This window comes from Asterias rubens, chromosome 1 (assembly GCF_902459465.1).
Source record: "Asterias rubens chromosome 1, eAstRub1.3, whole genome shotgun sequence".
In the NCBI taxonomy this organism is placed as follows: domain Eukaryota; kingdom Metazoa; phylum Echinodermata; class Asteroidea; order Forcipulatida; family Asteriidae; genus Asterias; species Asterias rubens.
Window position 1 is genome coordinate 17,624,117 of NC_047062.1, and position 25,255 is coordinate 17,649,371.

A 25,255-nucleotide genomic window follows, 5' to 3' on the forward strand; every position below is an offset into this window, starting at 1 on the left:
TATAAAAACAAATTAATAATTACGAAATTCACGATGACAATAATTTCAAGAGTTGAAATCTCCAAAATTCGATGATGGCTCTCAGCGAGGGGAAGCAGAGTTGAATGCTTTCAGGAAATGAACAAAATAATCCCCATTATATGCAAAAATTCAAAATTTGCGACAAACTGATTTGTGTCATATGCGCACAATGCTTGATGTGGTCTTGCATACGATGGGTGCGTTCGTTTAGCTTCCTGGGTCTACCCTGCGGTGCTCACTCGGATGAGGCCCTGACAAGAGCTAAACGAACGACCACTCACCGCTCATGTAGTGACGTCGTTTACCGTGGGCCAGCCCCCAAGTGACCCACTCCACAAGCCAGGCACTGGGGGCTGACCTGGGTGAGCCCCTGGAATGACATCAAAAGCTATTTGAACGCCCAGGGGCAGCAGACCGGGGATGACCCAGGGAAGCTAAACAACGCACCCAATATAACAAATAGGATGGGACAAAACTGCTCAGTGATTGGAACCAAAAGGACCAATTTTGCAAGGAACGCCCGACATAAACAACTGATCTTTTCAGTTATGAAAAAATTCTGCGAGCCTAAATTATTGTCGTAGGTCAATACTTGCTACAAAATGTCACACTGTTTTGAAATTTTGCAAGGAATGTAGAACATGTAAACAGTTGCTGTCCTCTCACATGAAGCTAATTTTGTAATATATTACAAACAATGCGAAAATTTCGTCAGGAATGGGTTTTTTTTTCGTCGTGTGAAAAGGGCTTAATTCTAGTTATAAATGACTCTGTTTCTGCTGGTGTTGTTGCCGGCTAGGTCCAGCCAGAGGTACATCCCTTTCATCCCAGAGAGACACGCCGTCACATTGACAGATCTTTTTGACATTCTCAAAGAGACCTGCTGACCTAGCTATGATTCCACAGGCAACCCTTTGAAGTAAGCAAAACAATAACATTCTTTAAGTTGCAAGGTAATTGTAAACATAAAAACATTGACCCTTCTGTTCATTGACCCCAATTGCTAAAACTGACCAAATGTATTAGTTAAAGACAGTGGACACTATTGGTAATTGTGAAAGACTAGCCTTCACAGTTGGTGTATCTCAACATATGCATAAAATAACTGACCTGTGAAAATTTGAGCTCAATCGGTCATCAAAGTTGTGAGATAATAGTGAAAGAAAAAAACACCCTTGTCACACGAAGTTGTGTGCGTATAGATGGTTGATTTCGAGACCTCAAGTTCTAAATATGAGGTCTCGAAATCAAATTCGTGGAAAATTTCTTCTTCCTCGAAAACTATGGCACTTCAGAGGGAGCCGTTTCTCACAATGTTTTATACCATCAACCTCTCCCCATTACTCGTCACCAAGAAAGGTTTTATGATAATAATTATTTTGAGTAGTTACCAATAGTGTCCACTGCCTTTAAGCCTGGTGACAGAAATACGCATAATGGTAAGAAAAAAAATAAAAGATGAAGAAATATTAAGCCCTGTAGTGTGTATTATTACCCAAATTCTTATAAAAGGAACTCTTAAACTGATTAGCAATAACTTCCAGAAGCCTACTACTGTGTATTCCTAATAGGGATTATTCTTCCGGCATGGATATATTTGCTCCGGACTTCCAGGGATATCTCAAATAACCCACCACCTTTTGAAATGAAATTTTCCCATGTTAGTTTTATTGTATAAATCTACATACTTATAAACGATTATAACAATCGAAATGCTCCAATAAAACAAAGGTATACTTTGCCTTTAAAGTTATTCTTAAGACTGGTATCATATTCAGCATTGCAACTTACCCTGGACCACTGTTGCCATCTTGTTTTGAGTTTGGTGTTTCACCTTGGCCTAAATCATCTCCTCTACTGTGCATCACCATACACCGACCAATCACATCCCATACCTACATTCCAATGAGTCAATCAGAAACTTTGTGTCAATTTGAATGTGAAACCTTCCGATTGTACATAAGAGACTGGTATGAAACTCTAATTGAGGGCACACTTTCACTCTTACACAATTCAAATATTCAATCAGGTTTTAAATGAGTAAGGCACTAAGCATTTAAGTCAGGCACTAAGCATTTTAGTTCCAACAGCACGTGCTGTGTTGGTTTTTTGCTTACATAGCCATCCTCAGGTCAACCTTTGTGATGACAGAGACCAGCCCGCAGTTAACATGTCCTCGCAAACTCCGGTCTTACAATTCTAGTCTCCTTATTGAGCCCATATCCAATCATTCATGGGGAGACCGATCTTTCTCACATGCTGCCCCACGCCTATGGAACAAACTGCCTGCACTAGTAAAATCATCTGTTTCTTTAACACAATTTAAGAAAAACCTTAAGACACATCTTTTCAACCAAGTATTTGAGAAAATGGTTTGATTTCTACCCTTCGATGTTTTCTTTGATATTGCATTTGTATTGTATTTCTCTTCAACATGTTCTGGATTTCTTCTTAGCTTAGACTTACGTTTAAATTTTGGTTATTGTACATGTAAATATTATTCTTTGTATTTAGGGCCATGAGCACTTTGATGGATTTGTGCGCTTTATAAGTTCTCATTATTATTATGTCAGGGGACTGCAGTTAACATGTCAGGGGACTGCAGTTAACATGTCAGAGGACTGCAGTTAACATGTCAGGGGACTGCTGGGCTTGAGCAAGGACTGTTGAGAATTATCAGTTGCTGATTGTTTACAACCTAGGAACAACTACAATGATGTTAAGATGTGGCATTAGTCACTCATCAAAAAAGTCAATGGTGGCACGCAAGATTAGGAACAAAATAAAACTTATCTAGCCCTAATGTCTGGTGGTCTCCCTTTTTTGTCAATATCCTTTTTTCAGGGGTGACTGTCAGAAGGCATTAAACCTGTAACTGCCGTGTAGCCAGGGATCACACCCAAATTTACGATACAACCTTGGAAGCGGCAGCCAAGAGATCACCCATCTTAAGGAGATCCAACTTTTTTTCCTTTCTAATATCAAGTATTAACCCAAAAGGGAAACTGACTGAATAAATTTTCAAATTATGTCATTTTGAAAGGGTTCTAATTTGATCCATAAAATGCAGCCCAACAATACTTCAATCTGTGACCAACCTGCACCCTGTCATTCTCCATACGGAATACAGCACGTCCGTTATCATCAGCCACTACGTTACCAAGGTCTCCATGATGCTAAAAATAATTCAAAACAAAAAGATTAGCTCCAAAAAGTAAGTGAAACAGTACATAATACATAAATAGATCACAGAACAAAACATTAGTTCCAGAAAGTAAGTAAAACAGCGCATAATTAAATAGATCACAGAATTATAAAACTGTGCGGATTTATTTAAACTGGCAGTATTAACTTCAGTGAAATTGTTGAAAAAGACATTTAATTTTTTTATAATATGAATTTAATTATTTTTACTGGCCTGATGTTTCAACCCTTCTTTCTCAAAAACCTAAATGACAAAACAACACACATAAACAGCCACACTGGTGTAACAGAAGCAGTCAAGTGGAAAGAGATGAAAAGAGAGAGTTATGAAGGTGACCAACTAAAAATATAAATGATGAAGGTGACCAACTAAAAATATAAATGAAAAACTTACCCTTTCATCATCAGAAGGACCTCCATGTCTTGAGTTGGTCGGATTAAAATGCATCCCACAACTGGGTTAGAATAAAAATTAGAATAAAAGAATAAAAGAATAAAAGTTGTTCTTAGAAAAAAGGTTGCTGAACTGCTCACAAAAAGTAAGGAAACTTTTTTCAATCCAGTATATTTGTTATTATTTAATAATCTCTTTGTATATGGTATATATCAATGCAAAGTTGAACTGTTCCTCTTTAAAATAATACCACATTTGCAATGATTACATGTTGCTGAACTTGGCTACACGAATAACAATGAGGCAAAGTCACAAATCAAATGTGCCAAAATTACCGTTGTCTGTGTATGGTCAATAGGTAATGCTCATTAATCAAACCGATCAAGCTTTTCAGAACCATTAACGGTTTACAGTTTTTTACACAATGATTTGCACCAGTGAGCTCATTGGACACAACTTGCCCTCATCTCATGAAAAACCCCTTGTTTGATGGGTATTTGCAAGATGATATACTACAGCCGAATGCAGTCCCATACTTGCAGACTTTGGACCAAATGCCATCTTTCAAGATGCCAACGCTCGCCCCCATCGAGCCCGACTGGTGACTGACTACCTGAAAAATGTTGGGGTGCACCGGATGGATTGGCCCGCTAACAGTCCAGACCTGAATCCCATGGAACATATATGGGACCAGCTTGGCCTCGCTGTCCGTGCCAGAACCACCAACACATCAACTTTGACTGACCTATCCAGGTTCCTTAATGAAGAATGGAACGCCATCCCTCATCATCAGCGCATCACAAGACTTGTGTGCAGCATGAGAAGAAGGTGCCAGGCTGTCATCAACGCCTTCGGATCATCCACTCGTTACTAAACTTCTTGTATCAATAAAGTGTATTAAGATCAGTAAGTTGTCTTGCTCTACACCAAACTTCTTGTCTCAATAAAGTGGATTAAGATCAGTAAGTTTGAATTACAGTGTCAATTTGATTGTTCATACAGTAACACAATAATATTGCTAATTTTGGCACATTTGATTTGTGACTTTGTCTCATTCTCATTAACGTGGTCAAGTCCAGCAACATGTAATCATTGCAAATGTGGTATCATTTTAAAGAGGAACAGTTCAGCTTCGCAAATATATATACCATGTACAAAAAGAGTATTAAATAATAACAAATATACTGGATTGAAAAATGTTTCCTTACTTTTTGTGAGCAGTTTAGAATAGAGAATGATATCATTCCACAAAAGGATCATTGCAGAAAACAAAGTTGTTATGATTTTATTTCTGGGGTGTTAATGCGTACTTAAATGGTTTCCAAATATCAAGGAATCCTTTGTGGTTAAATATCAAACATAAAAACCTAAGGCAATACAAAAACAATGTCTATCTTAAATGACCAGAAAGAATATAGTTTGTGTGCTTACAGATGCTTGATTTCGATACCTCAATTTCTAAACTTGATGTCTCGAAATCAAATTCGTTGAAAATTACTTCTTTCTCAAAAAGTGCGTCACTTCAGAGGGAGCCGTTTCTCACAATGTTTTATATTACTACACGGCGTGCAGTACCCAGACGTCCTTTGCGTATATGAGGATTATAAATTAATAGTCTGTAACCATTTCGGATTGCACGACACAACATGCAGCACAGTAAAAGTTTTTGCAATCTGTATTCGCGTCGTCCGTTGATTGTACCATTCAGGTCTGTAACTTAATAATAATAGTACAGTATTTAGAAATGTTTGGGGTGTTATAAAACAAATATTGACTGCTTTTACTAGTGCAATATAGAACTATGACTCCCTCGGTGATCCCCGTGGCGTTCTATTTGCCCTCGGCTTTGCCTCGGGAACATAGTACGCTCCGGGTTCACCAAGGGAGTCATAGTTTTAATCATAGCACTCGAAGCAGTCAATATTTGTATACTATCAACCTCTCCTCATTACTCGTTACCAAGTGAGATTTTATGCTGATAATTATTTTGAGTAATTACCAAAAGTGTCCACTGCCTTTAACATTCCTACTATCTGACCATTCAATATGGTTGGAAACCAATAACGATAACAATAATGAGAACCTCTTATAAATCGCTGGTATTCCCCACAGATGGGTGCACATAATAATAATGATAATAACAACAATTATCTAAAAAGTGCTTTCCTTGTCACATAGAAATCCCAAAGTGCTGCACAAATTAAAAATCCACAAGTTACTCAGAAACACACATAAAAGCAGTCAAAACAAAACACAGATAATTTAACATTAACAATTAGTTATTACAAAGTAAACCTTAAAGAGGTGGGTTTCAAAGAAGTTTAAAGGGTATCAGCAGATAGAACATGTCTTCCACAATTTGCTAATTTTTCATATTATTTTGACAGGTAAGCAGAGTGATGAACTACTCAGTTATTCAGTTATGTAAATTGCACCTAACCATGACCTACCAGTTACATCCATTAGAGAGGTCACCATACTCATGAATATTCAATGCATGTGCACCTGGTGTAAGACCTTGTTAATCATTATTCAGTTATGTAAATTGCACCTAACCATGACCTACCAGTTACATCCATTAGAGAGGTCACCATACTCATGAATATTCAATGCGTGTGCACCTGGTGTAAGACTTTGTTAATCATTATTCAGTTATGTAAATTGCACCTAACCATGACCTACCTGTTACATCCATCAGAGAGGTCACCATACTCATGAATATTCAATGCGTGTGCACCTGGTGTAAGACCATCAACCGTTCCCTCGATGATGCAACTGTTATTGGCCAATTGAAGCATTCGGATAACTCCTCTGATTGGACCATCGTGGGGAGTGTCTAAAATTGACACCGCTGTACCAAGATGTTTATCTTTTGAAAAATCACAGAAAGAGAGATTAATCATAAGAAACAAAACTCGAGAGATGGGTCACATACAATATCAACTATATCAACATAAATCCATGATTGAAGCAACCTAAAAACCCAGTGCCCAAATTCATAGAGTTGCTTTTAAAAGCACAAAAAAGTTTTAAACCATTTGCTGCTTAGCAGAAATAAAGATACCAGTCAAAACTGTACAAGCGACATCATGGTAGTCGACTGAGACCTTATTCTGGCAAGCATAATTTTCCTATGCTTAGCTACTTTTTGTGCTTGAGCCATTCTATGAAACTTGGCCCAGTGTATGCCTACAATCGTGGCATGTTGCGCTCTACTGCACACCAGACACAAGTTCTGATGGCCCAGTCATCAGTGTGGGTTCGAATCTTTGTCATGACACCTTATGTCCTTGACAAGACACTAAACCCATAACTTGCTTCTTTTAACCTAGGTGTATAAAAGCGAGAGCTAGGATGGTTTTAATGTTGAATAAGCCCCTTAGCGCTAATATAAACAAAAGTTGTATGCTCCCTATCGAGTTGAGAAGGCTTTAGGATGCCTGATGATGAGAGACAACAGTCTTGTAAACTGATTTGATCAAGCTGCAAGGATAATCATACCAGTAGACACCCCTTGCCCTTTAATGAGGGCCCTCCTCCCAGTGGACTCAAGTAACTCCAACAGCTGAGACGACGGTAAGATGCTCTCGACAATTACTTGCTCTTGGGCCAGGTTAATGTCGAGTGACGACACACCTATAAAGAAAAAAAAAACAACCGTTTTTAATAAAGAGTTGTTAAAGCTTGGGTAAAAAATTGTTTTGAAGTTTGAACTGGAACCACTCATGTTGAAAGCAAAAGTGCCAGGAAATTTATTTTCTTTGCCTACGTGGTGTTTAAATCGTGGTTTTAAAAGCCTTACCCGGGCAATCTGGAGCAGTCAATATTATGGTCTTATTTGTAGGTTTTTTTGTGATTTTGATCTGAAGTAGAAAATGTATAACATTTGTTTTGCATCAGTCTCAATTTGTGTGTAATCACCCTTATACGCTAACTTGATGGGAGAAAAACCCTGACTCTTCTTGTCAACGAGAGACTCTGTGAAGCACATCATTAGTGTTGAAATCTTGTTGAAACCTTACCATTAACTCCTTCAAGTGTATTCTTGATGCTATCAACACATTTCTGACATGTCATCTGCACCGCAAATTCAACCTTAAAACAGAAATAAAGGTCAGGAATTATTCCACTTGTTTATTTTACTTTATTTTTATAAATTAAAGGGACGTTACAGAATTGGTAAGGAACAAAAATCGTGAAGATCACAGATTTACATAAAACTTATATGGTGTGATGATGATAAAAAACATCCCCTGAAATATTTATGTCTGAAAATGTCATATTTGATGCGAAATAAATATTCTTATTTGCCGTTTGGAGTTTATCGCTCAGGGAGATTTTTATTCATTTTTGTTTTTGCATCGACGTCATGCAAAATGTGTAATAAGTTTTTCACTATTTTTCAGTGTTTGCCACTATCGGATCCACATTGGTCTTGAAAATGCTATTAGCAAACTGCGACATTCCTTCGGGCTACCGAGGGCTGAGATGGCTGATCAAGGGCCGTCAACTAAAAAGTCTGCTTTAACTTTCTGCTTTTTAAGGTAATATAATTAGCACTTAACTTTTTGATTTAAGTTAAATTAAATTAGCAACAATAACAATACAAATTCCTCTCCAAAAGAAGAGGGAAATTAACTATAAAGTCCAACATCAACAAATATTTAAAAAAACAAAAAAAAACTTAAAAAAAATTAAGAAATTGGAACTGGAAGTTGGATATGATAGAAGTATTTCCCAATTTTTAAAATATAACTTTTCAAAAATTCTCACAACTTTAACTACTGAACTGCTGAGTGGAGATGAAATTATAGGCCTGAACAAGTTGTCTAACTTAGTAATTTATACTTGTATTTGCTGCTTGTTTCGTTATTTAGCACTTTTAATTACTTCTTACCTTCACTGGAGTTGTCATTTTCTCTTTTATCAGAGCCATGGATGGTAGGGGGCGGAGAGGTTAGTGGAATTGTGCAGCACTTTAGCTTGCCTTGCTGTGTGTACTGAATGTATGTGTGTTTTGCACACGTTCTGCTGCCTGCCTGTGGTGGTGTTGTTGTTTGCATTTTCAGAAGGAGGCCCTCTATTGTCAGAAGAGCACCATTCACTAGTTTTTATGCTGTCTGAATGCGCAGTGATGCAGTTTTTGGAATGATGATGGTGGTAAGCTCTTTTCTGAATATAATTTCTTCTCTGTTAAAATACTGGATCAACTTCAAGAAAAGATAATTATCCAAGTGCTATATAGTCATAGATTGAGTTGTGAAACGCATGCCGTACTGCCGAACGAACCTGCACACAATTCGTTTACGTTAGTTACTTACAATTTACATTATTTTTTTATACATACAAAAAATGTAGTTCACTACATTTTTACAATACAAAAAAGCAACATTTGTTACAATACATTGTAAATTACAAGTCAAAATTTGAGAAATACAGTCACCAACCCCCCCCCCCCCCAACCAGATACTGTGTATTGCACAGCCAGTTTATTATTATTCTAATTCTAATTTCTATTGAACGATTGTGTACTATAGGTTAATGTCACAGTGCTTCTCAACCCTCATATAATGATAGACTGTCAGGCCAAGGAGAGAAATACTTTTGTTTGTATTTCTTTATGAACCAAACTTTTGTCTTCATTTCAGTTTAACGTGTGCGGTCACAACACAACATTCAAGACAGTTTACTCTTCAAGCAACCTCCTGTGATCGGTATCAACCAAGGCCCATCATGAATTGTGGAACAGCATGCTCAGCTTTGCGACTGGTGCTGAGTAACGCACCCACAGTGTGTACTTGCTGCCGGTATGCATCAAGTGTGTCAAGAACAAATTTCAGGGCAATCCTCAGCCCTCTACGGGAGCAAGTCACATACTCGCAATACAGGCAGATGTCGTTATTATATTTTCTCAAGAAGCTACCTCAAAGATTCAAGGAGTTCAAGAAATTTGAGGCTAATGTGTGAGTGTATTTTTGTTTTGATTAAATAATTCTTTTTTAGGAACAAACAAGGAATACAAACCATAGCCCTAAGTGATTTTAACACGAGAAAAACTGGAGGAGCCACCAGCTGTGCTCAATGCCATGGAATTTGGGCCACTGTTGATGAGATAAGCTTCTCCATCATGGTCAGTTTCTGTGGGGGTAGTCTGTGCTCAGGTATGTATGAGTTGTTTCTGAAAGGGCAAGGGCATCGAGGCAAACACCTTCACATTGCCTCTTTGAAGTATTAGGCTTGCTTGATTCACCATGTAACAAATCCAATAAAAGAACGGTGTGACAAGGGATAGTTGCCCAATTTACTTCACTGCTGTGTGTAAACCATGGGAGGGTTTGTGGAAAGTTCAAGTCTGCACATATAAAGGGGTTAGTTATCCTACATTGTAGATGCAGGATACAATAAACATGTTTATAGTTTCCCTTTTTGGTTTTGAATTTCATCCTAACGCAGCACCAAGAGCGCTAAGAACGAAGAGAAGTACCCCCCTGATGTAGCTGCGTTTCTCTGGCTGATCGACCTCAATGGTAAAGTGCGCTTCACCAACGGAAAGTGGTACAGCTCAGAGTCAAAAGGCCTGCTCAAACCGCCCCCTATTGATGAGATAAAGAGATTGAGCATCGATGCGATCGATGCAAAGGAAACACTTGTTGACTATAGAGGCATGTTAAAAATTAGTAAGTAGTGATTTAAGGACCGACACTTACTTCTCAAAGGGCAGGGAAGTTATTTCCCAGTAAAACTTCCTTCTCGACGACAAGGAAGTTTTTTTTCCCAGTAAAACTTTCATAATGGCAAGGAAGTTTTATTCTCAGTAAAAAACTTCCTTCACAAAGAGCAAGGTAGTTTTTTCAGTAAACCGATTACTGATTAGCAAATAATTATGGGGGTCCTACATTCCTCAATCCTCCACAATCAGACAATTTCCCAGAAAGGATATGTTCGGATTTTGAATCTTTTTTAGTTTAAAATAGTCTTGTACCGGTAATTGTCTCAAAACCTACTCTGCTGACATAGTAAAATATATAGCGAGACAAGTTTTCAAAAGAATATGATCTACCTGGCAAGTAGATATACACGTGGTGTTACGGCACACCAAATACTTTGATATCTCACCATGCAATACCTCAAAACCCATAGGCTAAAAAAAAATCTCTTATTAAGAAATCGTTAAAAAAGAGAAGATAAATACTGAGAAATCAGACTAGGATAAAACACTGTTGTTATGCAATATTTCTGTCCCCAGATTTAAACACATGCTGTGGTGGACATGCTATGTAGTTTTATAAATTGTTGATGTTTTTCCCCTATTTTTCTTACAGCTAGATTAAAACAGCTGAAGTTTCTCAGTCTTGAAGGGTGTCCCTACATTGATGACAGCTGTCTGGCTCGCCTTGTACATATTCAAGACTCACTCACACATCTGAACATCAGCAAGTGTCCACAAATTACCGAGCATGGATTTCCTAGTTTGACTCGCCTCAGGTACGTTCTCTTTTCAAACGGACATATTCCTGGCACCAGTTTTATCAAAGGTAGGGTCACACTTTGGTAATGACACTGAAAACATTGTGTAGATTTGTTTTTAAGGCCCTACGGTTCATGAACTCCTCCAAAAACTCAACGCTATTTCATCATTTTATAGTTTACTTCATTTATTAATTCTGGTTGTGGAGCCAATGACTCTCAGAAAAGCGAACTTAATCACTTTAAGAGCCAAGAACAAGATGGAGAGAAGATAAGGAAGGAAGTTTCAGTCAAGTAGGGCCAGAAAATCCAATAGACCTTATGCATTGACGTCATCCAGCATGCCATCTTTGAGGTCAAACGGTGACGAAACAATCGAAACGTACATAGATTGGCCAATGAACAACCTCCTTTTGACCTCAATGCGGGGGCGCCGTACTGAAATGACGTCATGTGCATAAGGTCTATCCAGGCAGTGCCCTCAATGGGATTCGAACCAGGGTCCCAGTGGTGGAAGGCAAGGCCAGATACCACCACACCACGCTGACCTCCTATTCTATTTTACTTTAGGAACTTGAAGAGGATCAACATGAGCAGTCTTCCGAGGGTACCCCATAGCAAGGTGGTGGCCAGTATGTTGGAGGATGTACTTCCAAATCTTAAAGTTAGTGTAATCACTGAGGAGGTAGAGTACCACAGGAGACAGAGAGACAAATGGGAGCTGCCACCGGTCTCGGAAGAAACATCGCCAAAACAGGAGGAAAAATCAAATTAAAGACTCTATATCAAAGATTTTAAAATGATTTATTTTAGGCTGTGCTGAGAAACAGCTCTTAATTATAAAGTACACTGAAAGAAAGGCAGGCCTGGAATTACATGAAGGTCATGACCTTTAGTGACACAGGGTTCCATTTCACAAAGAGCTACGACTGATCTCGAGTCCTTATTAGTCTTAGTTGCTAAGCAAAGTGTGATGTTACAATACAAAGACGAATCAGCCAAAGACGAAAATGCTGTGCTTCTGTGATTGGTTTCTTTAATATCTCGTCTTCTTCTCATTAGGCATTGTGATTAGCACAGATTAACTACAATGAAAATAGAAACAAAAATATATGTCACAAGAAATACTCAGTTACAATACAAATCTTTTAAAAGGAATAAATTTAAGAATTGCTTGAAAGAAGATTCTGCTTAGCTTATTGATCAGCTAAGCAAGAGTCTTTGCAATAAACATGCACATGATAAAAAGTGATTTAACTGGTAGTCCTTTGTTTGTTAGCTAGGTTCTTCTTGTAGGCAGGATGAGAATTGCAGGTCTTTTTTAAATTCAAACATTTCGTTGCTCTGCTTGCAAGGTGTCAGGTCCGAAGAGTCTTTGGCGGTTGACTCGAGTTCTGTAATTCACAGACTGGGGAATCGAATCCTGGCCTGGTCACACATGACACTTAGTCCTTGAGCAAGACACTTTATCACTATTGCTTCCCTCCACACAGGAGTACAAATGGATACCAGCGAGTGTATACTGGATCGATGAAATTTACTACCTTTTTACTTGGTAAAACAAAACTTTAACTTGATTTAGTTGGAAACAAAATCATGCTTAATGATCTCTTCTCTGGTGCCAAGGGCACTGTCACCAAAAGGCTCCCTGAAATCTACAACTCCTAGGGTTCCAAAAAGGTTGAAATGCCATAACTTCAACATTTCAACATACCTCCTTTAATTTGAGAAAATGGAATTAGCTGTTGCAAACTGCTTACGGACCAAAAGGACCTATAATATAAATGCAAACAAAGTTAATGGCCTGATGTTTCGACCCTAACGGAGTCTTTCTCGAAGGCACACAAAAACAAACAAAATGTTGACCCTTGTTTCAGACCTTGTTGTCTGTGATAATTCTCACCCCGTGTATACTTTGTTGAACTTTGAGAGTGTCCTTATGAATAAAGAGATATCCAAATCTTTTATGTTAAAGTTTCAGCACATTTTTATTTGTCACCACAACAAAGAAGCGTGAAAAATTGAAATCAATAATTATTCCTATGCATTCATATCTCTTATAAAAAATATCAGAATGATTTCACATCAATACAATAAAAAGGGTTCGACAACAGTTCTTTAAAAAATACCTTTTAGTTTTAGCATCAGGTTGAAAGTCACAGGAGGCTGCAAACCAATTTCAGGATTCGCTTGAGTTTGTTGAGTAATTGTGAGTAATTCACAGCCAAATCTTGACTTGCTTTCATTTCCGTGATCGTGATGTTTTGTCTACCTGATAGCCATGCAGAAATAGCTCCCTCTATGGATTTGATCTTAGACTTTGAGCCTATGAAAGCCAATTTGCCGATGGAATTTTGCATGGCTGATGCAGATAAATAACTACGATGTCAGACTTGAAATGAAGTCTAGACCGAACAATAGACCTGGTCAGAGCTAGATACCCAATTTGCAACAGATTTTGTTGCTGCTTATTTCTAAACAATCATGATACACTGCATGATTTGGGCAATGAAGACCGATTGATACTGATTGAATATGGAACTTTGGCCCTGAAGAGAAAATATTTACTTTTCATTATAAAACAAATATGCATGTAACATTTTAAAAACATCTCCAAAAGGTGACTGAAAATAAACACTTTCATTTAAGTCCATATTTTCCAGCAAATGTACAATGCCCCCTGCACTAATGTCATTGCCATTGTCTGTCGAACGCTTGTCACCTAAAATGACTACAATGTGGGGGACAATGACCCCAAATTGTTGCATCAAAGGTTCTGGTAACGACGACGTTTGGTGAACTGGGTCAATACATGGAATAATTATTAGTCTATAGCATCAATTTGAAGTCCTAGAGAAAGAAGGGAAACTTTAGCCAATAAAATTGAACAAAAACATGTACACTGTTAAAAAGTTGTTTTAAAAAAGTCTCTCACCTTCCCACCTTTGGCTATGCCACTAAATTTGAGGTCATGAACACAGTTAGATGAACGCGCCGTTAATTTTCTGTTGCAGCCCCAAGGAAATGGAACAGTCTTCCTAACGACATCTGACAATCCCCTACAAAACAGACTTTTAAGACATCACTCAAATCTCACCTGTTTACAATAGCTTACTGTACGGCGCCAAGAAAAATTTTCATTTGAATATGGCGGCATATAAATGTTACGATTAATTGACTGATGAAGTGAGGAGATGTGTTCATTTTTCATATTTAAACAAAGCTACTTTGAGCAACCAGTTCTATCGGAGTCAATTCAGTTTGCTGGATAAGCTATGCAGACACGGTCCTTGACGTACTGATGGATAAAGGAAGTTGGTGGACTGCCAGAACATTACGCTGGACCACGTTATTGTGCCGAAGTTTTTTGAACATTCCAGTGGAACCTTCCGTAGGAACGTTCCGTGTGCACGCACTACTTATCCGATCCAATTAGAAAATTCCTACTGTTCAAACTTTTGAGGCACTCCCTATTTTCCCAAGATAAACATGGACAATGGGTGTAAGAAACATTGTTTTTCTTGACTTAATTTTTGACTTCATATGTTGAAATTCATTACAAAGGTCAACATATGAAGTCTAACAAAAAATCATTCTGACAAAACCGAATAATATACCTTTCACAAAGGCGGTCCTAACTTAGGACCTCATTCCTTATACCCACCCCCCCCCCCACCCTGACAATCACAATTTTCCCAAGGAAGTATCTTAACGCTATTTTCAAAAACCAATACATGTATCTGCACTTTTCGTTTATGTACACATAAATAGATCACTAAGTTTGGGTTCCTTGCTGTCAAACCAACCCAATAGCCGACATCAAAATAGCCGGGCCCCAAAACCGAATGTGCCCATGATGGCTTGCCAGTAGTAGGTTCTCCAGCCGCTTTTCGTTCTTTCAAAGTCTGCCGACGGGATACCAACTTGAGTGAGGGCTAACTTTGTGCAGTCTGATTCCTGGGATAACACGATTGTGACTGTTGAGTAGTGGGCTGTTGTAGAAACAGAAAAAAGAAGTATTAATAAAGTTTCTATAACAGCTGAGCGAAATTCTAACAACTTTTTCTGTACTTTCGGAAACTCAAATATACAAATATTGAGTGGCGCAGAGTGGAATGGGAGGAATATTATCGCAAGGTAAAATTTGGACTGTTCCATAGTCCAAATTTTTAACGAGCGATAATATTCCTTCCCTTCCACGAATTAAAGCCACTCAATATTTGTTTTATATAACTGACATAAAGATCCTTGTCATTTGATGTATTTTAAAAAAGTATAACATTATGAAAAATCACACAAACAACCAAAAATCATATAGCGCCGCGTAGCAGCAACAATGCACAAATTTAATAGCAATCGGATCACAACCTTACTGCTCAAAAACATTGAGAACAAGGATGATCCTAACTGTTGAATGGGAAATGCTATTCCCCATGGGCGAATATTTCTTTTTGATCGCCGGTGCGGATGGGAGTAATAGTGAATGTAACGTGAAGTAAGTTCCACCAATCAAATGACAAGGATCTGTATGTCAGTTATATAATGCAAACTATTGATGTTTTTTTTAACAAGAATAAAATTGTAGACTATCCTTGATAAAATAAACTCACCATCGGGCCAGGTCTTGAATCTCCAACGTTGAACAATTTTGCATGGCTCCTGAAAAAAATGTATGTTCCCAAATTCAAATACTTAGAATTGAAAATGATGCTCCGTGTTGAAATCTTCATAATTTAACTTTTAAACGAACTCTTTGGGTAATCAATAATAAGTGGTTTTGCACTACAAGGTCGCACAAGAACACCGGAAGGAATACAAAGCGTGCAAAAAAACAACCAGTAGAAACAACACATACTCAAGATTAAACAAACACATGGCATTGCCGCAAAACTTTACCTGATAATTAACTATTTTTGGGGTTCAACAAAGACAAATTTATTGAACAGCACAGCACATACCAAGACCTGATGGCACATTATAACCACTTGGATTCATCAAAGGCAGAGCTACTACATGTAGCTACAAACAGACTTGAATGGGGACGGTTATCCAAGTAGGCCATTGGACACCATGTCCTAAGCATGTCCTGACTCTGGAGCGCCTGTCTGAAACGGGTGTAAGTCAGGATTCATCTATATAGATAGTTGAGTTTTCTAGTTATGGTGGGAACAGGATCATGATAATACAAACTCACCAACGAAACAAACTCTCCAGTGACATTGCCATCAAACAAGCTGAACTTGCCCCCTGCCACTGGCTCCAAAATGGCCTGGCTTCTTGTGAATGCTGAAACTCTCTGTCCAAAGAAAATCACAGTATTAAGAAAGATTATCAACATATAAAGTCGCTTGTCTGACTGTCTGTTTAGAAAGTGCTTTGATGTTAACATATTGTAGCATCGACCAGGGGGTAAAAGTTGCTTTAAATGACACAAGAATACAAATACTGCCATTTCTGTCCCTTGTTCTAGAGCTTTCTTTACACTCAAAAAGCCATGAATTTTACACAAAGAAGAAGGCCTCAGCCAGAGGAAGATCGGCCTGCAGGGGCGGCCAGTAGTGCTCCAATGGAAGTCGTGCTGGCGTCCCCTACCGGTCGATTAGCAGCCGTTACAATGTACTACATAGTTTTGTGACAAATCAGAGGATACAGGTAAAATACAGCAATTGCCCTGAGGAAATATTTTGAGAATTTTAGGAATTTGTGTTTATTTACCTGTGGGTCTGTGAACGTCATATAAAGCTCCTCTGCAGAACACTTGAACTCTTCATTCAGCTTGAGAGTTGTTGTGTCAATCTTAACTCCGATCTGGATGTTCTTCAAGTTCTCTTGGTTTACTTGATTCTGGTGCTGAACTTTGGGAGATGCAACCTGGACAACAAAAGGTGAAACAAAAACAAGATACAATAACCCAATAGCAATTACGTGCAACTTCACTGCTTGGGGAAGGAAAAGTTATCAGATTATTGCAGTATCTGGAACTCATATATAACTTTCGCTGTGATTATATTTTGTGTCCCAAGTATTTTCATGATGTAGATGATAAAATATTTTAAAATGATTTACACATTTTTTTGTTTACTTTAACTGAATTGAAGCTTTTAGATTCTAAAAACAATGACACATCAAATAAGCAAGAAAAGAATGGTAATCGCAAGTGCAGAAATAGACCAACCCAGTAGGCTCCGCCCACAGCGCACGTGTGAGCACGACACGTTGGCTCTCCAATGCCTTTCTGCACAACTCTGCCGCGAGCACCAAGATACACGCACGCATGTCGGACCTTCGTTGCATTGTGATTGGTCAATACGCAATGGGGCGGAGCTTAGTGGATCGGTCTATTGACAGTATGCAAAACCATCAAGTCAGGCACAGACAAATTGGGTCAATAAATCCTTTTTTCTTTAAACCAGTTATTTAAAAAGATTGAGAGGTTAGAATTAGGTACCTTTGGTGACACTGATGGAATTGATGTGCCAGATTTGGACTGAACTTCAGCTGAAGGAAGAATCATTCCTTTACTACACTCTGAAAAATAAACAAAAAATAATAGTAAACTATTAGACTTGTATGTTTAGGGGTGCCAGTCAGAAGCCTAATACAGAGGTCCCAGTCCCAGTCGCTCTAGTCAAATTTTGTCTCTGTGTAACCAAAGTTAGTATACTTCTAAACAAAAACTTTTGGGAGAAAGATACAATAAGTTTTTTTATGTTTTAAAAGCCAAGACTTTATACAAGATTTTTAACAATAATTTTTGTATTTTAGATAATTTCTTAATCCTAATACAGTACAGCCTTATAAAAAAATAAATGGTTTGAATTAGCATGCTCTTCAAACCTCATGAAAAGAAAACTTTATAGGAGATTATGTTTTATAGCTTTGAACATCCTTTGTAACAGTTGCAATGTTGCATCATAAACCTCAAGTCACTTCTGTCTATATACAAATATCCGTTTTTAAAGAGAAACTCACTTAAAATACTAAAGCTACTCTTGATTTAAAAAATAAAACCAAAAAAATTGAAGGCTAAATGTTCTTACCTTCTTTCAGGAAATTAAGGTATTTGCCAATCTGTTCTTGGATGAGCTTTGTCCCTTTAAGACGCGTTATCTCCTTCAGTATTCTAGACTCCTCCGTGTTCTTCTTCGTTGTGACGATAACCTTGAACGACAATTGAGACATTTCTTAATGATGTGATCACTTTGAGAATTTTCAGACTACTACAATTCCTCTACTTTCTCACCACTTTGGGAACATTCAGCTTTCCTTGTATGATTTGTTACACTTCTTCTTTTAGCAAATCATACGAAAATAGAGGTAGCTGTAGCAGTAACACCATGTGTGTATCTACTTGCCAGGTAGAGTTTGTTCTTTAGAGGAACTGTCTTGCTATATATTTTACTACCCACTAAAACTACTGTTGCAAACTGCTTAAACAACAACAAATGACCTAAAGAGCATTCTGTATCTACAAGGGGCCAATCACATGCATGTATTAAAATTACTCTTCAACTTACATCGATCTCGTCCAAGTCATTTTCGTCGCTTATGTTTGGGATTTCCACATTCCCCGTCAGTTCAGTAGTGCAATCCTTTAGGTTACCTGGCAGACCAACAAAACAAGCCTGAATTAAACCAAAGCATCAGAAATTCTTCTCCTGTCTTTGTTTGATGTTGATCGACTCTGTAATGTAGTACAATCGGCTCTTGTTATCAAAGCAGTTATGAAAAGTATACTCTGAAGTAAAGTAGCAAAAAAAAAAAAAGAAAAAAAAAAAAAATCTACTTTTTGTTCCTCCGTTTAGTTAAAATGATTTAAGCTGGCCAGTCCCAGCCACTTGGTTATAACGAGAGTCGACTGAACTACAAAGCTAAATGAAACTTGGCTTGTCGTGGATCAAATTATATTATCAATCTTATTTCCATGTACGTTTTAATGAATTCGGGTCATCTCGTACCCAAGTCAACTCGTACCCAAGTCAACTCGTACCCAAGTCAACTTGTACCCGAGTCAACTCGTACCTGAGTCAACTCGTACCCAAGTCAACTCGCACCCAAATAAATGTTTAAAATTTTTTTTACTCTACTCGTACTGATAAATATTGTAGTTTAATTTATTTATTTATTTATATTGTTAATCATACATTTAGCTATTCATTGCTGCAATGATTTTGTTTTCTTGGTTTTTTTTCATGTTGCAGTTTTTTTGTTACTTAGGCCCTACGGTGGGGAAAATTAATCAGAGAACTTTTTTTTTAATATAGGCTTGTTAGAATGAATTTTTTGGTTTTTTTTATTCGGAAAAAGATAATAAGAACTTACGCAAAGTGTTTTGGTTGGAAAAAGTGGAACAGTATATTTGTTAAAATGTACTTGTTATCGGAAAACGATAATCAGAACATAACGCAAATGAATGAATTGAATGAATTCTTACCATGAAATTTTCTTTTGGGAACACTTTAACAGGAAAAACACCAAGGTAAACATGAAGGGTTGCGTTTTATACATAGTATATTTTTTCATTGAAAATAATTGGTCTCATATGAACATGGAGGTCGAAATATTTATACCTCCTTGATAACGAAGAACTAGTGTGCATCTAATCTGCTCAACGCCTTTCACGGCGACCCTTCAACACGGGAATTTAAAAGAAACCACAATGGATATCTGAATGAGTATCCTAGCGGAAAAAAGGCAGAAATGAGATGAACAAACATTATTAAAAACGAAATTCGTGAGATTATTATTAATAAAAGTGAGCTCCATATGATGGTAGAACATCATTTTTATTTCCTATCGCTTACAAAATCACGTCGCACGGAAATTCTCCGTTTCGGCATACAACGTACGTTGTACGGTACGAGTTGACTTGGGTACGAGTTGACCTGGGTACGAGTTGACCTAGGTACGAGTTGACTTTGGTACGAGTTGACTTGGGTACAATATTTTGGGTACGAGTTGACTTGGGTACGAGTTGACTTGGGTACGAGTTGACCTGTTTCGCGTTTTAATATTATTGTGTAATTAAATCAGTTGAGTGAAGTTTTGGTAGTTTGGCTGGTGTTTTTCTTTCAACCCCATTTACATTGAAAACTGCAATGATGTCCACTTAATAATATGCCATGTCTGTCATAAGTTACACTTGAACTGTCAAATTTGCAGTAAAATGTGAAGACTGATTGAAACCAATTAAAAACACTAATCCTAAAAACTTCAGTTTGGGAGCAGGTATGTACACTGCGGACACGTTCTTTGATTGACAATTATGATGGTGAGATTTATGTCGACAAGAAGAACAAACAGGTATACCTTTCCATTCCAATTTGATGCTCCATTCATAGAAGAAAATGAGTTTCCCTTTTCTGTTACTGGCAGAGGCCTCTCCATCTATACTGTTTAATTCCTTGATCAAGCATTCACCTGCAATCAAAACAACAACAACCAACCTTAAAATACCATTTGTTTTTTACCCTTACAACTGATGTGAAGTAGAAATATTCCTCCAAAATTCAAACAGATAAAACTCAGCATAATGGATAACGGACAAACCTTTGTCATCTTTTATCTTCAGTCCAACAAGAAGTTCTTCCAGTTTCTTCTTAGACCAACTAGACACATCTCTCTCGGTCCTGTTGATCAAAGATATATAAATTAGGAATTGAATGACTATTGTGTACCAGGCCGTGTGTACGCAATCCCTGTTACCTTAGACACAAAATTGATAGGTTAAATAAAGGCAATGAACACTTTTGGTAATTATTTAAAATAATCGTTAGCAAAAAAAACTTACTTGGTACCAAGAAATGGAGGAGAGCAATTTTGGGTTGGGTCTTTGTTTTCGTTTGAACACATTTTTTCCCCAGCCCAACACCATAGAATAAAATACTTATTAAAAAACTTACAAAACAATGTAAAAAAATTAAATTAATGGTTGAACTAGAAGACTGTTGTAGCATTGTAAGCGGTAGCGCGATATTGACATTTCCTATTCTGGCCGCACAAACAAAAAAAGACTTTTCAAATTGAACATTACTTCAACCTTACATACTGTCTGAGCTTCAAATTACTCCTGTACATGTAGGTCAATAAAACTCTCTTCTTTTATAATCCTTTTGAAAAATGGCAAAAGTTAAATTTTTTTCACACATTAAAAAGATTTAGAGCATGGTCACCGTTGCGACATTTTGGAACTTTTTTGACAAATAAATCGGGTGATCGTTTTCAATTAATACCGCCCTCTCTTGACTTCCAATTGAAAAAATACCGCCATCTGTAGATAGAGAGAGGTTCAGAAAGATCGTAGTGCTTTTTTCTCTGTCTGAATCGGTGAAGAAAACAGGTTTTAATAAACAATCAGCAACGGCCGGGTATTCTGTCAAACCTATATCAGTAAAATCCTTGTCCATTTCTGAGTAAGAAAAGTTCGGTTTCGCTCCCGCATGAAGTTGTGCATGGAATTTGCCGAGGTTTTAATTAATCCTCTCGGTTAAAGTTCTCAGTAAAATCTCATTTATGAACATTTGAGTGTGCGTTAAGGGATAGGGCAGCAAGCGTAACAGTGCGAGGGGTCTTACTTTTTAACAATTTTTTTTACCTCAGTCGGCAACCAGAAGAGCCCAAGTGTTTGTTGTCTTTTGGAAGGCATAAGTAACTAACGAAAGCACCTAGACAGTTTGCACCAATGAATTTCTCCTGAGGAGACCTTTAGTTTGATGTAAAATTTTAATTTATTTTGGGGAAAAAATTGAAAAAATGCTAATTGTTGGTTACTGTAGTGTATGCATCCTTTCTCTAACCCTACAACTAACCATATTAACCCCAACTGTTCGCTGTATGAAAGACTTCTAATTCTGTATATCATATTAACTATGGTGCCTAGAGAGGCACAACAATATTTTGTATTTTCTGATACAGCGCAGAGAGAGTAGACAGTCACCGTCCATGACCAACATGCCCACGAATCACGATAAATTACACGTATGACTATCTAAATCTAGACCTGTGGCTATATAAGTAGGCCGGTCAACAGAAATTACAAATTCATAATATATAGCTAAAAGTGTTACCATTAGAAAGATCTCTCCGAGGCGATTCCAATTTTTTTTACCTTGTATCTCTAGGACATACGGTTTTCGAGTTATGGTGATTTAAAATGTCTGGAAAACGTCGTTTTGTCATACCAAAACTCATCGTTTTGACAAAAAGTGTCAAAATACTGTTTTTACAAGGCTATAATTTCATATTAATACAATTTAACAAACTAAAAGCAGCTTTTTCCTGAAGCAAACATCCCATATGTTACCCAAAAAACAAAAAAGACATACCAAAATACACACACTGTAAAATAGAGGGTCTTGAAAATTACAATTTATGCCATCAAACCTACTTTAGTCGTTCAAAAACAAGGAATTTACCCAAAAAGTGTGTTTTTGAAGGCAAAATAATTCTGGGTTAACATGGTGCATGCTACTTGTTCTGCAGGCTCTGGGTAGAGATGTGTCTCTATTTTCATCTTTTCACATTTGGTATGTATTACTTATTCATCACAATCGTTATGAATCACCAAAAAATGAAACAAGTCTCTGAATTCATGCGTTTTGAGGATTTCGAAGCAACTTAATATGCAAAAACTGTGTAACAACAAAACTACATTATGTAATTCCTTGCAAATTGGTACACAGTGGTGTTTTAAGATGCTTATTAAGATGACATTAATTAAATTGGGCCTTTACCTTTGCTAATCCTATTGATTGGCAAATTACATTTTTCGTATGCAAATTAGCTAATTAATATGCAAAAACTGTGTAATGTCAGAACGGCACTACGTATTTTCTTGCAATTTGGTACTCATTTGTGTTTTAAAATGGTTATTATGGTGACATAAATTAAAGTGCTATTTAATAAATTGATTCTGCTTTTGTTATTATGAGTGTGGAAATATAATAATAATAAATGCCCAGACTTTTGGCAAGTTGTCGGGGGTCTCGAGAGGAAGCAGCTTAATTTTATTTTCATTAATTCTTATTCTGAAGGTTTTTACAAAAAAAATTACAAAATAAAGTAAATCGTGTTTGCCAGCTTAACTATTGTTCACCATTTACATTTTATTTCTATACTTCAAAGCACTAATCTAATTTACAAGATAAAAAATAATGAAGTACTTGTTCATAAAAACCCTGAGAATCAGCCAAATTTTACGTTTGTAAATAAGGAAATGAATAATGCATCATTTTTGGATATTCCAAAATTTAGGGGTGCTAAAAAATAGAACATACATTTTTTGACAGCTAATTTCTTTGTTTGGAAAAAGGTATTGTCATCTCAGTTCTCTAAATGGTTATTGTGATTAAAATCATGGTTTTAATTAATTAATTATCCTTAGTTCCCTATACAAAATGATATATTTTTATAACATTACAAAGCGCACACCCCTCCCAAAAATGGTATAGCCCCACAAAACATGCCATACTGTTGCACAACAGAATGTGCATGTACACGTACGTAGGACTACTACACACATGCGGCCAGGTGGCCGTATGCTCAATGCACGTGAAATCCACACACACGTACACACAATAGGCCGATCGTTACTGGACTCATGTCACTCACTCAAAAACGTTCACATTTCATTGGAGATACAATTTTCAGATGCTGTTTTCATCGTGAATGAGCACTAAAACTGTACAAAAGGTTAGTTTTTATGGAAGGAGAAATACTCGACTACCCATTTGCGGTTGCGCTTAGGAAATTACTCACCCTTTTCTTAGAGATCGCAAGTGAACTTTCTTCTGAACGTTATAACTTTTTGGTCGAGCTTAACCCCCCAACAGCGCATGCGCCAAATGAAAGCTGAGGATCTAAGCTTTCGAATGAGACCTCTTGCGGTGAGATTGGACAATGGCATCACCGGAATTCTTGCGATCGAAAATTCACTGTAACAATTTTTGTCGGCTACGGTTTCGTGAAGCTGAGCTTCACGCTGCGTATACTCAAGTTCAGAATGCTATAAAATTTATATTAAATACACAAAAATAACGAAACTTTAACAACATATGCAACCTATAAGTTTATTTTACTTCCAAAAAATTCACAGTCATAGCTCAAACAACAACAAAATTACAGCAATTCTAAAACGGCTATCTGTGTTGCCGATAGTCCGTATCCAGGTTGTGTTTGTGTGAGTGGTTGACCGGCCTAATATAAGTTATCTATAGGCCCCTAAGTATTTTAAAGCTTTGTTACGTTGTTATATTGATTAATTTATTAATGATTATGAGTATTATAATTATATCCTACCTACGTCCTAGTCCCAATTACAACTCAGTTTTTGAGGAGGAGAATACAAAAGGAAATGGAGGAAACTACATCAGTAACATCAAACCTTCACCCTCCTCAGCTTTTATTAAATAAAAAAAAATAGGCCTATCTCCTATATATATATATAAAAAATTCCCCTGAAAAATGTTGGTCAAATAAGGCATTTCTCCTTACTTTTTCTTGTTACGTTGAGGGCGCATGTCACTAATTTACTAAAATAAGTTTGCTTTACAATTTTTACATCAACAAGAAAAAAGACGACATAACCACTGCACAACATTAAACGTGACTGAAGACTCCACCAAGAAAAGAAAGGGGCGACAAGTCCATACTTACCAGTGCCAGTTGTTGACATTTGTGGCGTCCGAGCGCTCCTCCACGATCCATCTTGGGTCTCCTTCTCCCCACTTAGCCATTGTGCAGAATGAACCGAAAATGACTCAGTGAGTAATTTGATGGAAGAAACGTTGGAAATTTCTCGAATTTGACGAAACACACAAACACACGCGAGTCTCTCTCTCAGCAATAGACCTTTTCGCAAATACTGGGGCGCGCGCGTAAAGCTTGGAATTAGGTGCATTGTGGTCCAGCTGGTATCAAAATTTTATCCATATCTATCCCACAATGCACCTCATTCAATAGTCTGCGCTTGCGCATTGGTATTTGCGATAAGGTCTATGAACTTCTGTAGCGTGCGCCCTCTGGTGTCAATTAATTACCAATTCATTCGTATAGGAACCCGAGAGATACGTAGTGCGACATCCGGTTTGACCTTGCGCGTTGAAGTCTTTGTGTAAACAACGCGCGATTTATGTAAACTTGGCGAGAAACAGGGCGCCCGCGCGCGGTCAA

General features: G+C 37.4%; 3 protein-coding genes across 3 annotated transcripts; 1 reads left to right on the forward strand and 2 right to left on the reverse strand.

The window, feature by feature from the left end:
• Positions 1 to 391: 391 nt before the first annotated feature.
• Positions 392 to 8,634, reverse strand: LOC117293536 (copper chaperone for superoxide dismutase-like). The gene is made up of 8 exons (XM_033775897.1): positions 8,517 to 8,634; positions 7,642 to 7,714; positions 7,121 to 7,255; positions 6,302 to 6,488; positions 3,620 to 3,680; positions 3,120 to 3,197; positions 1,813 to 1,916; positions 392 to 933 (listed from the first exon to the last, which is right to left on the reverse strand). The coding sequence occupies exons 1-8, from the start codon at positions 8,553 to 8,555 to the stop codon at positions 780 to 782; spliced, it is 831 nt and encodes a 276-aa protein (XP_033631788.1). The 5' UTR covers positions 8,556 to 8,634; the 3' UTR covers positions 392 to 779.
• Positions 8,635 to 8,694: 60 nt separating this feature from the next.
• Positions 8,695 to 12,338, forward strand: LOC117293546 (distal membrane-arm assembly complex protein 2-like). The gene is made up of 5 exons (XM_033775908.1): positions 8,695 to 8,779; positions 9,268 to 9,582; positions 10,073 to 10,296; positions 10,942 to 11,104; positions 11,657 to 12,338. Exons 2-5 carry the CDS (start codon positions 9,353 to 9,355, stop codon positions 11,859 to 11,861), a joined length of 822 nt encoding a protein of 273 aa, XP_033631799.1. The 5' UTR covers positions 8,695 to 8,779; positions 9,268 to 9,352; the 3' UTR covers positions 11,862 to 12,338.
• Positions 12,339 to 14,754: 2,416 nt separating this feature from the next.
• On the reverse strand, positions 14,755 to 24,920 carry LOC117293556 (activator of 90 kDa heat shock protein ATPase homolog 1-like). Its single transcript, XM_033775919.1, has 10 exons — positions 24,740 to 24,920; positions 20,636 to 20,715; positions 20,396 to 20,506; positions 18,604 to 18,689; positions 18,127 to 18,247; positions 17,535 to 17,614; positions 16,802 to 16,957; positions 16,281 to 16,382; positions 15,697 to 15,745; positions 14,755 to 15,078 (listed from the first exon to the last, which is right to left on the reverse strand). The coding sequence occupies exons 1-10, from the start codon at positions 24,817 to 24,819 to the stop codon at positions 14,906 to 14,908; spliced, it is 1,038 nt and encodes a 345-aa protein (XP_033631810.1). The 5' UTR covers positions 24,820 to 24,920; the 3' UTR covers positions 14,755 to 14,905.
• Between the last annotated feature and the right edge of the window lie 335 nt (positions 24,921 to 25,255).

What these genes read in the sequence shown, in the direction of transcription:
- LOC117293536 (XM_033775897.1), bottom strand. Translation starts at nt 8,555, where the DNA reads ATGGCTCTGATAAAAGAGAAAATGACAACTCCAGTGAAG. An exon ending in AAATGACAACTCCAGTGAAG is followed by an intron (nt 7,715 to 8,516) that starts GTAAGAAGTAAT and finishes TTCTGTTTTAAG; the next exon opens with GTTGAATTTGCGGTGCAGAT. An exon ending in GTCCTTCTGATGATGAAAGG is followed by an intron (nt 3,198 to 3,619) that starts GTAAGTTTTTCA and finishes AATTATTTTTAG; the next exon opens with CATCATGGAGACCTTGGTAA.
- LOC117293546 (XM_033775908.1), top strand. Translation starts at nt 9,353, where the DNA reads ATGAATTGTGGAACAGCATGCTCAGCTTTGCGACTGGTGCTGAGTAAC. An exon ending in AAGAAATTTGAGGCTAATGT is followed by an intron (nt 9,583 to 10,072) that starts GTGAGTGTATTT and finishes ATCCTAACGCAG; the next exon opens with CACCAAGAGCGCTAAGAACG. An exon ending in CCTAGTTTGACTCGCCTCAG is followed by an intron (nt 11,105 to 11,656) that starts GTACGTTCTCTT and finishes ATTTTACTTTAG; the next exon opens with GAACTTGAAGAGGATCAACA.
- LOC117293556 (XM_033775919.1), bottom strand. Translation starts at nt 24,819, where the DNA reads ATGGCTAAGTGGGGAGAAGGAGACCCAAGATGGATCGTGGAGGAGCGC. An exon ending in ATGACTTGGACGAGATCGAT is followed by an intron (nt 18,248 to 18,603) that starts GTAAGTTGAAGA and finishes TTGTCGTTCAAG; the next exon opens with GTTATCGTCACAACGAAGAA. An exon ending in ATTCAAGACCTGGCCCGATG is followed by an intron (nt 15,079 to 15,696) that starts GTGAGTTTATTT and finishes TTTCTACAACAG; the next exon opens with CCCACTACTCAACAGTCACA.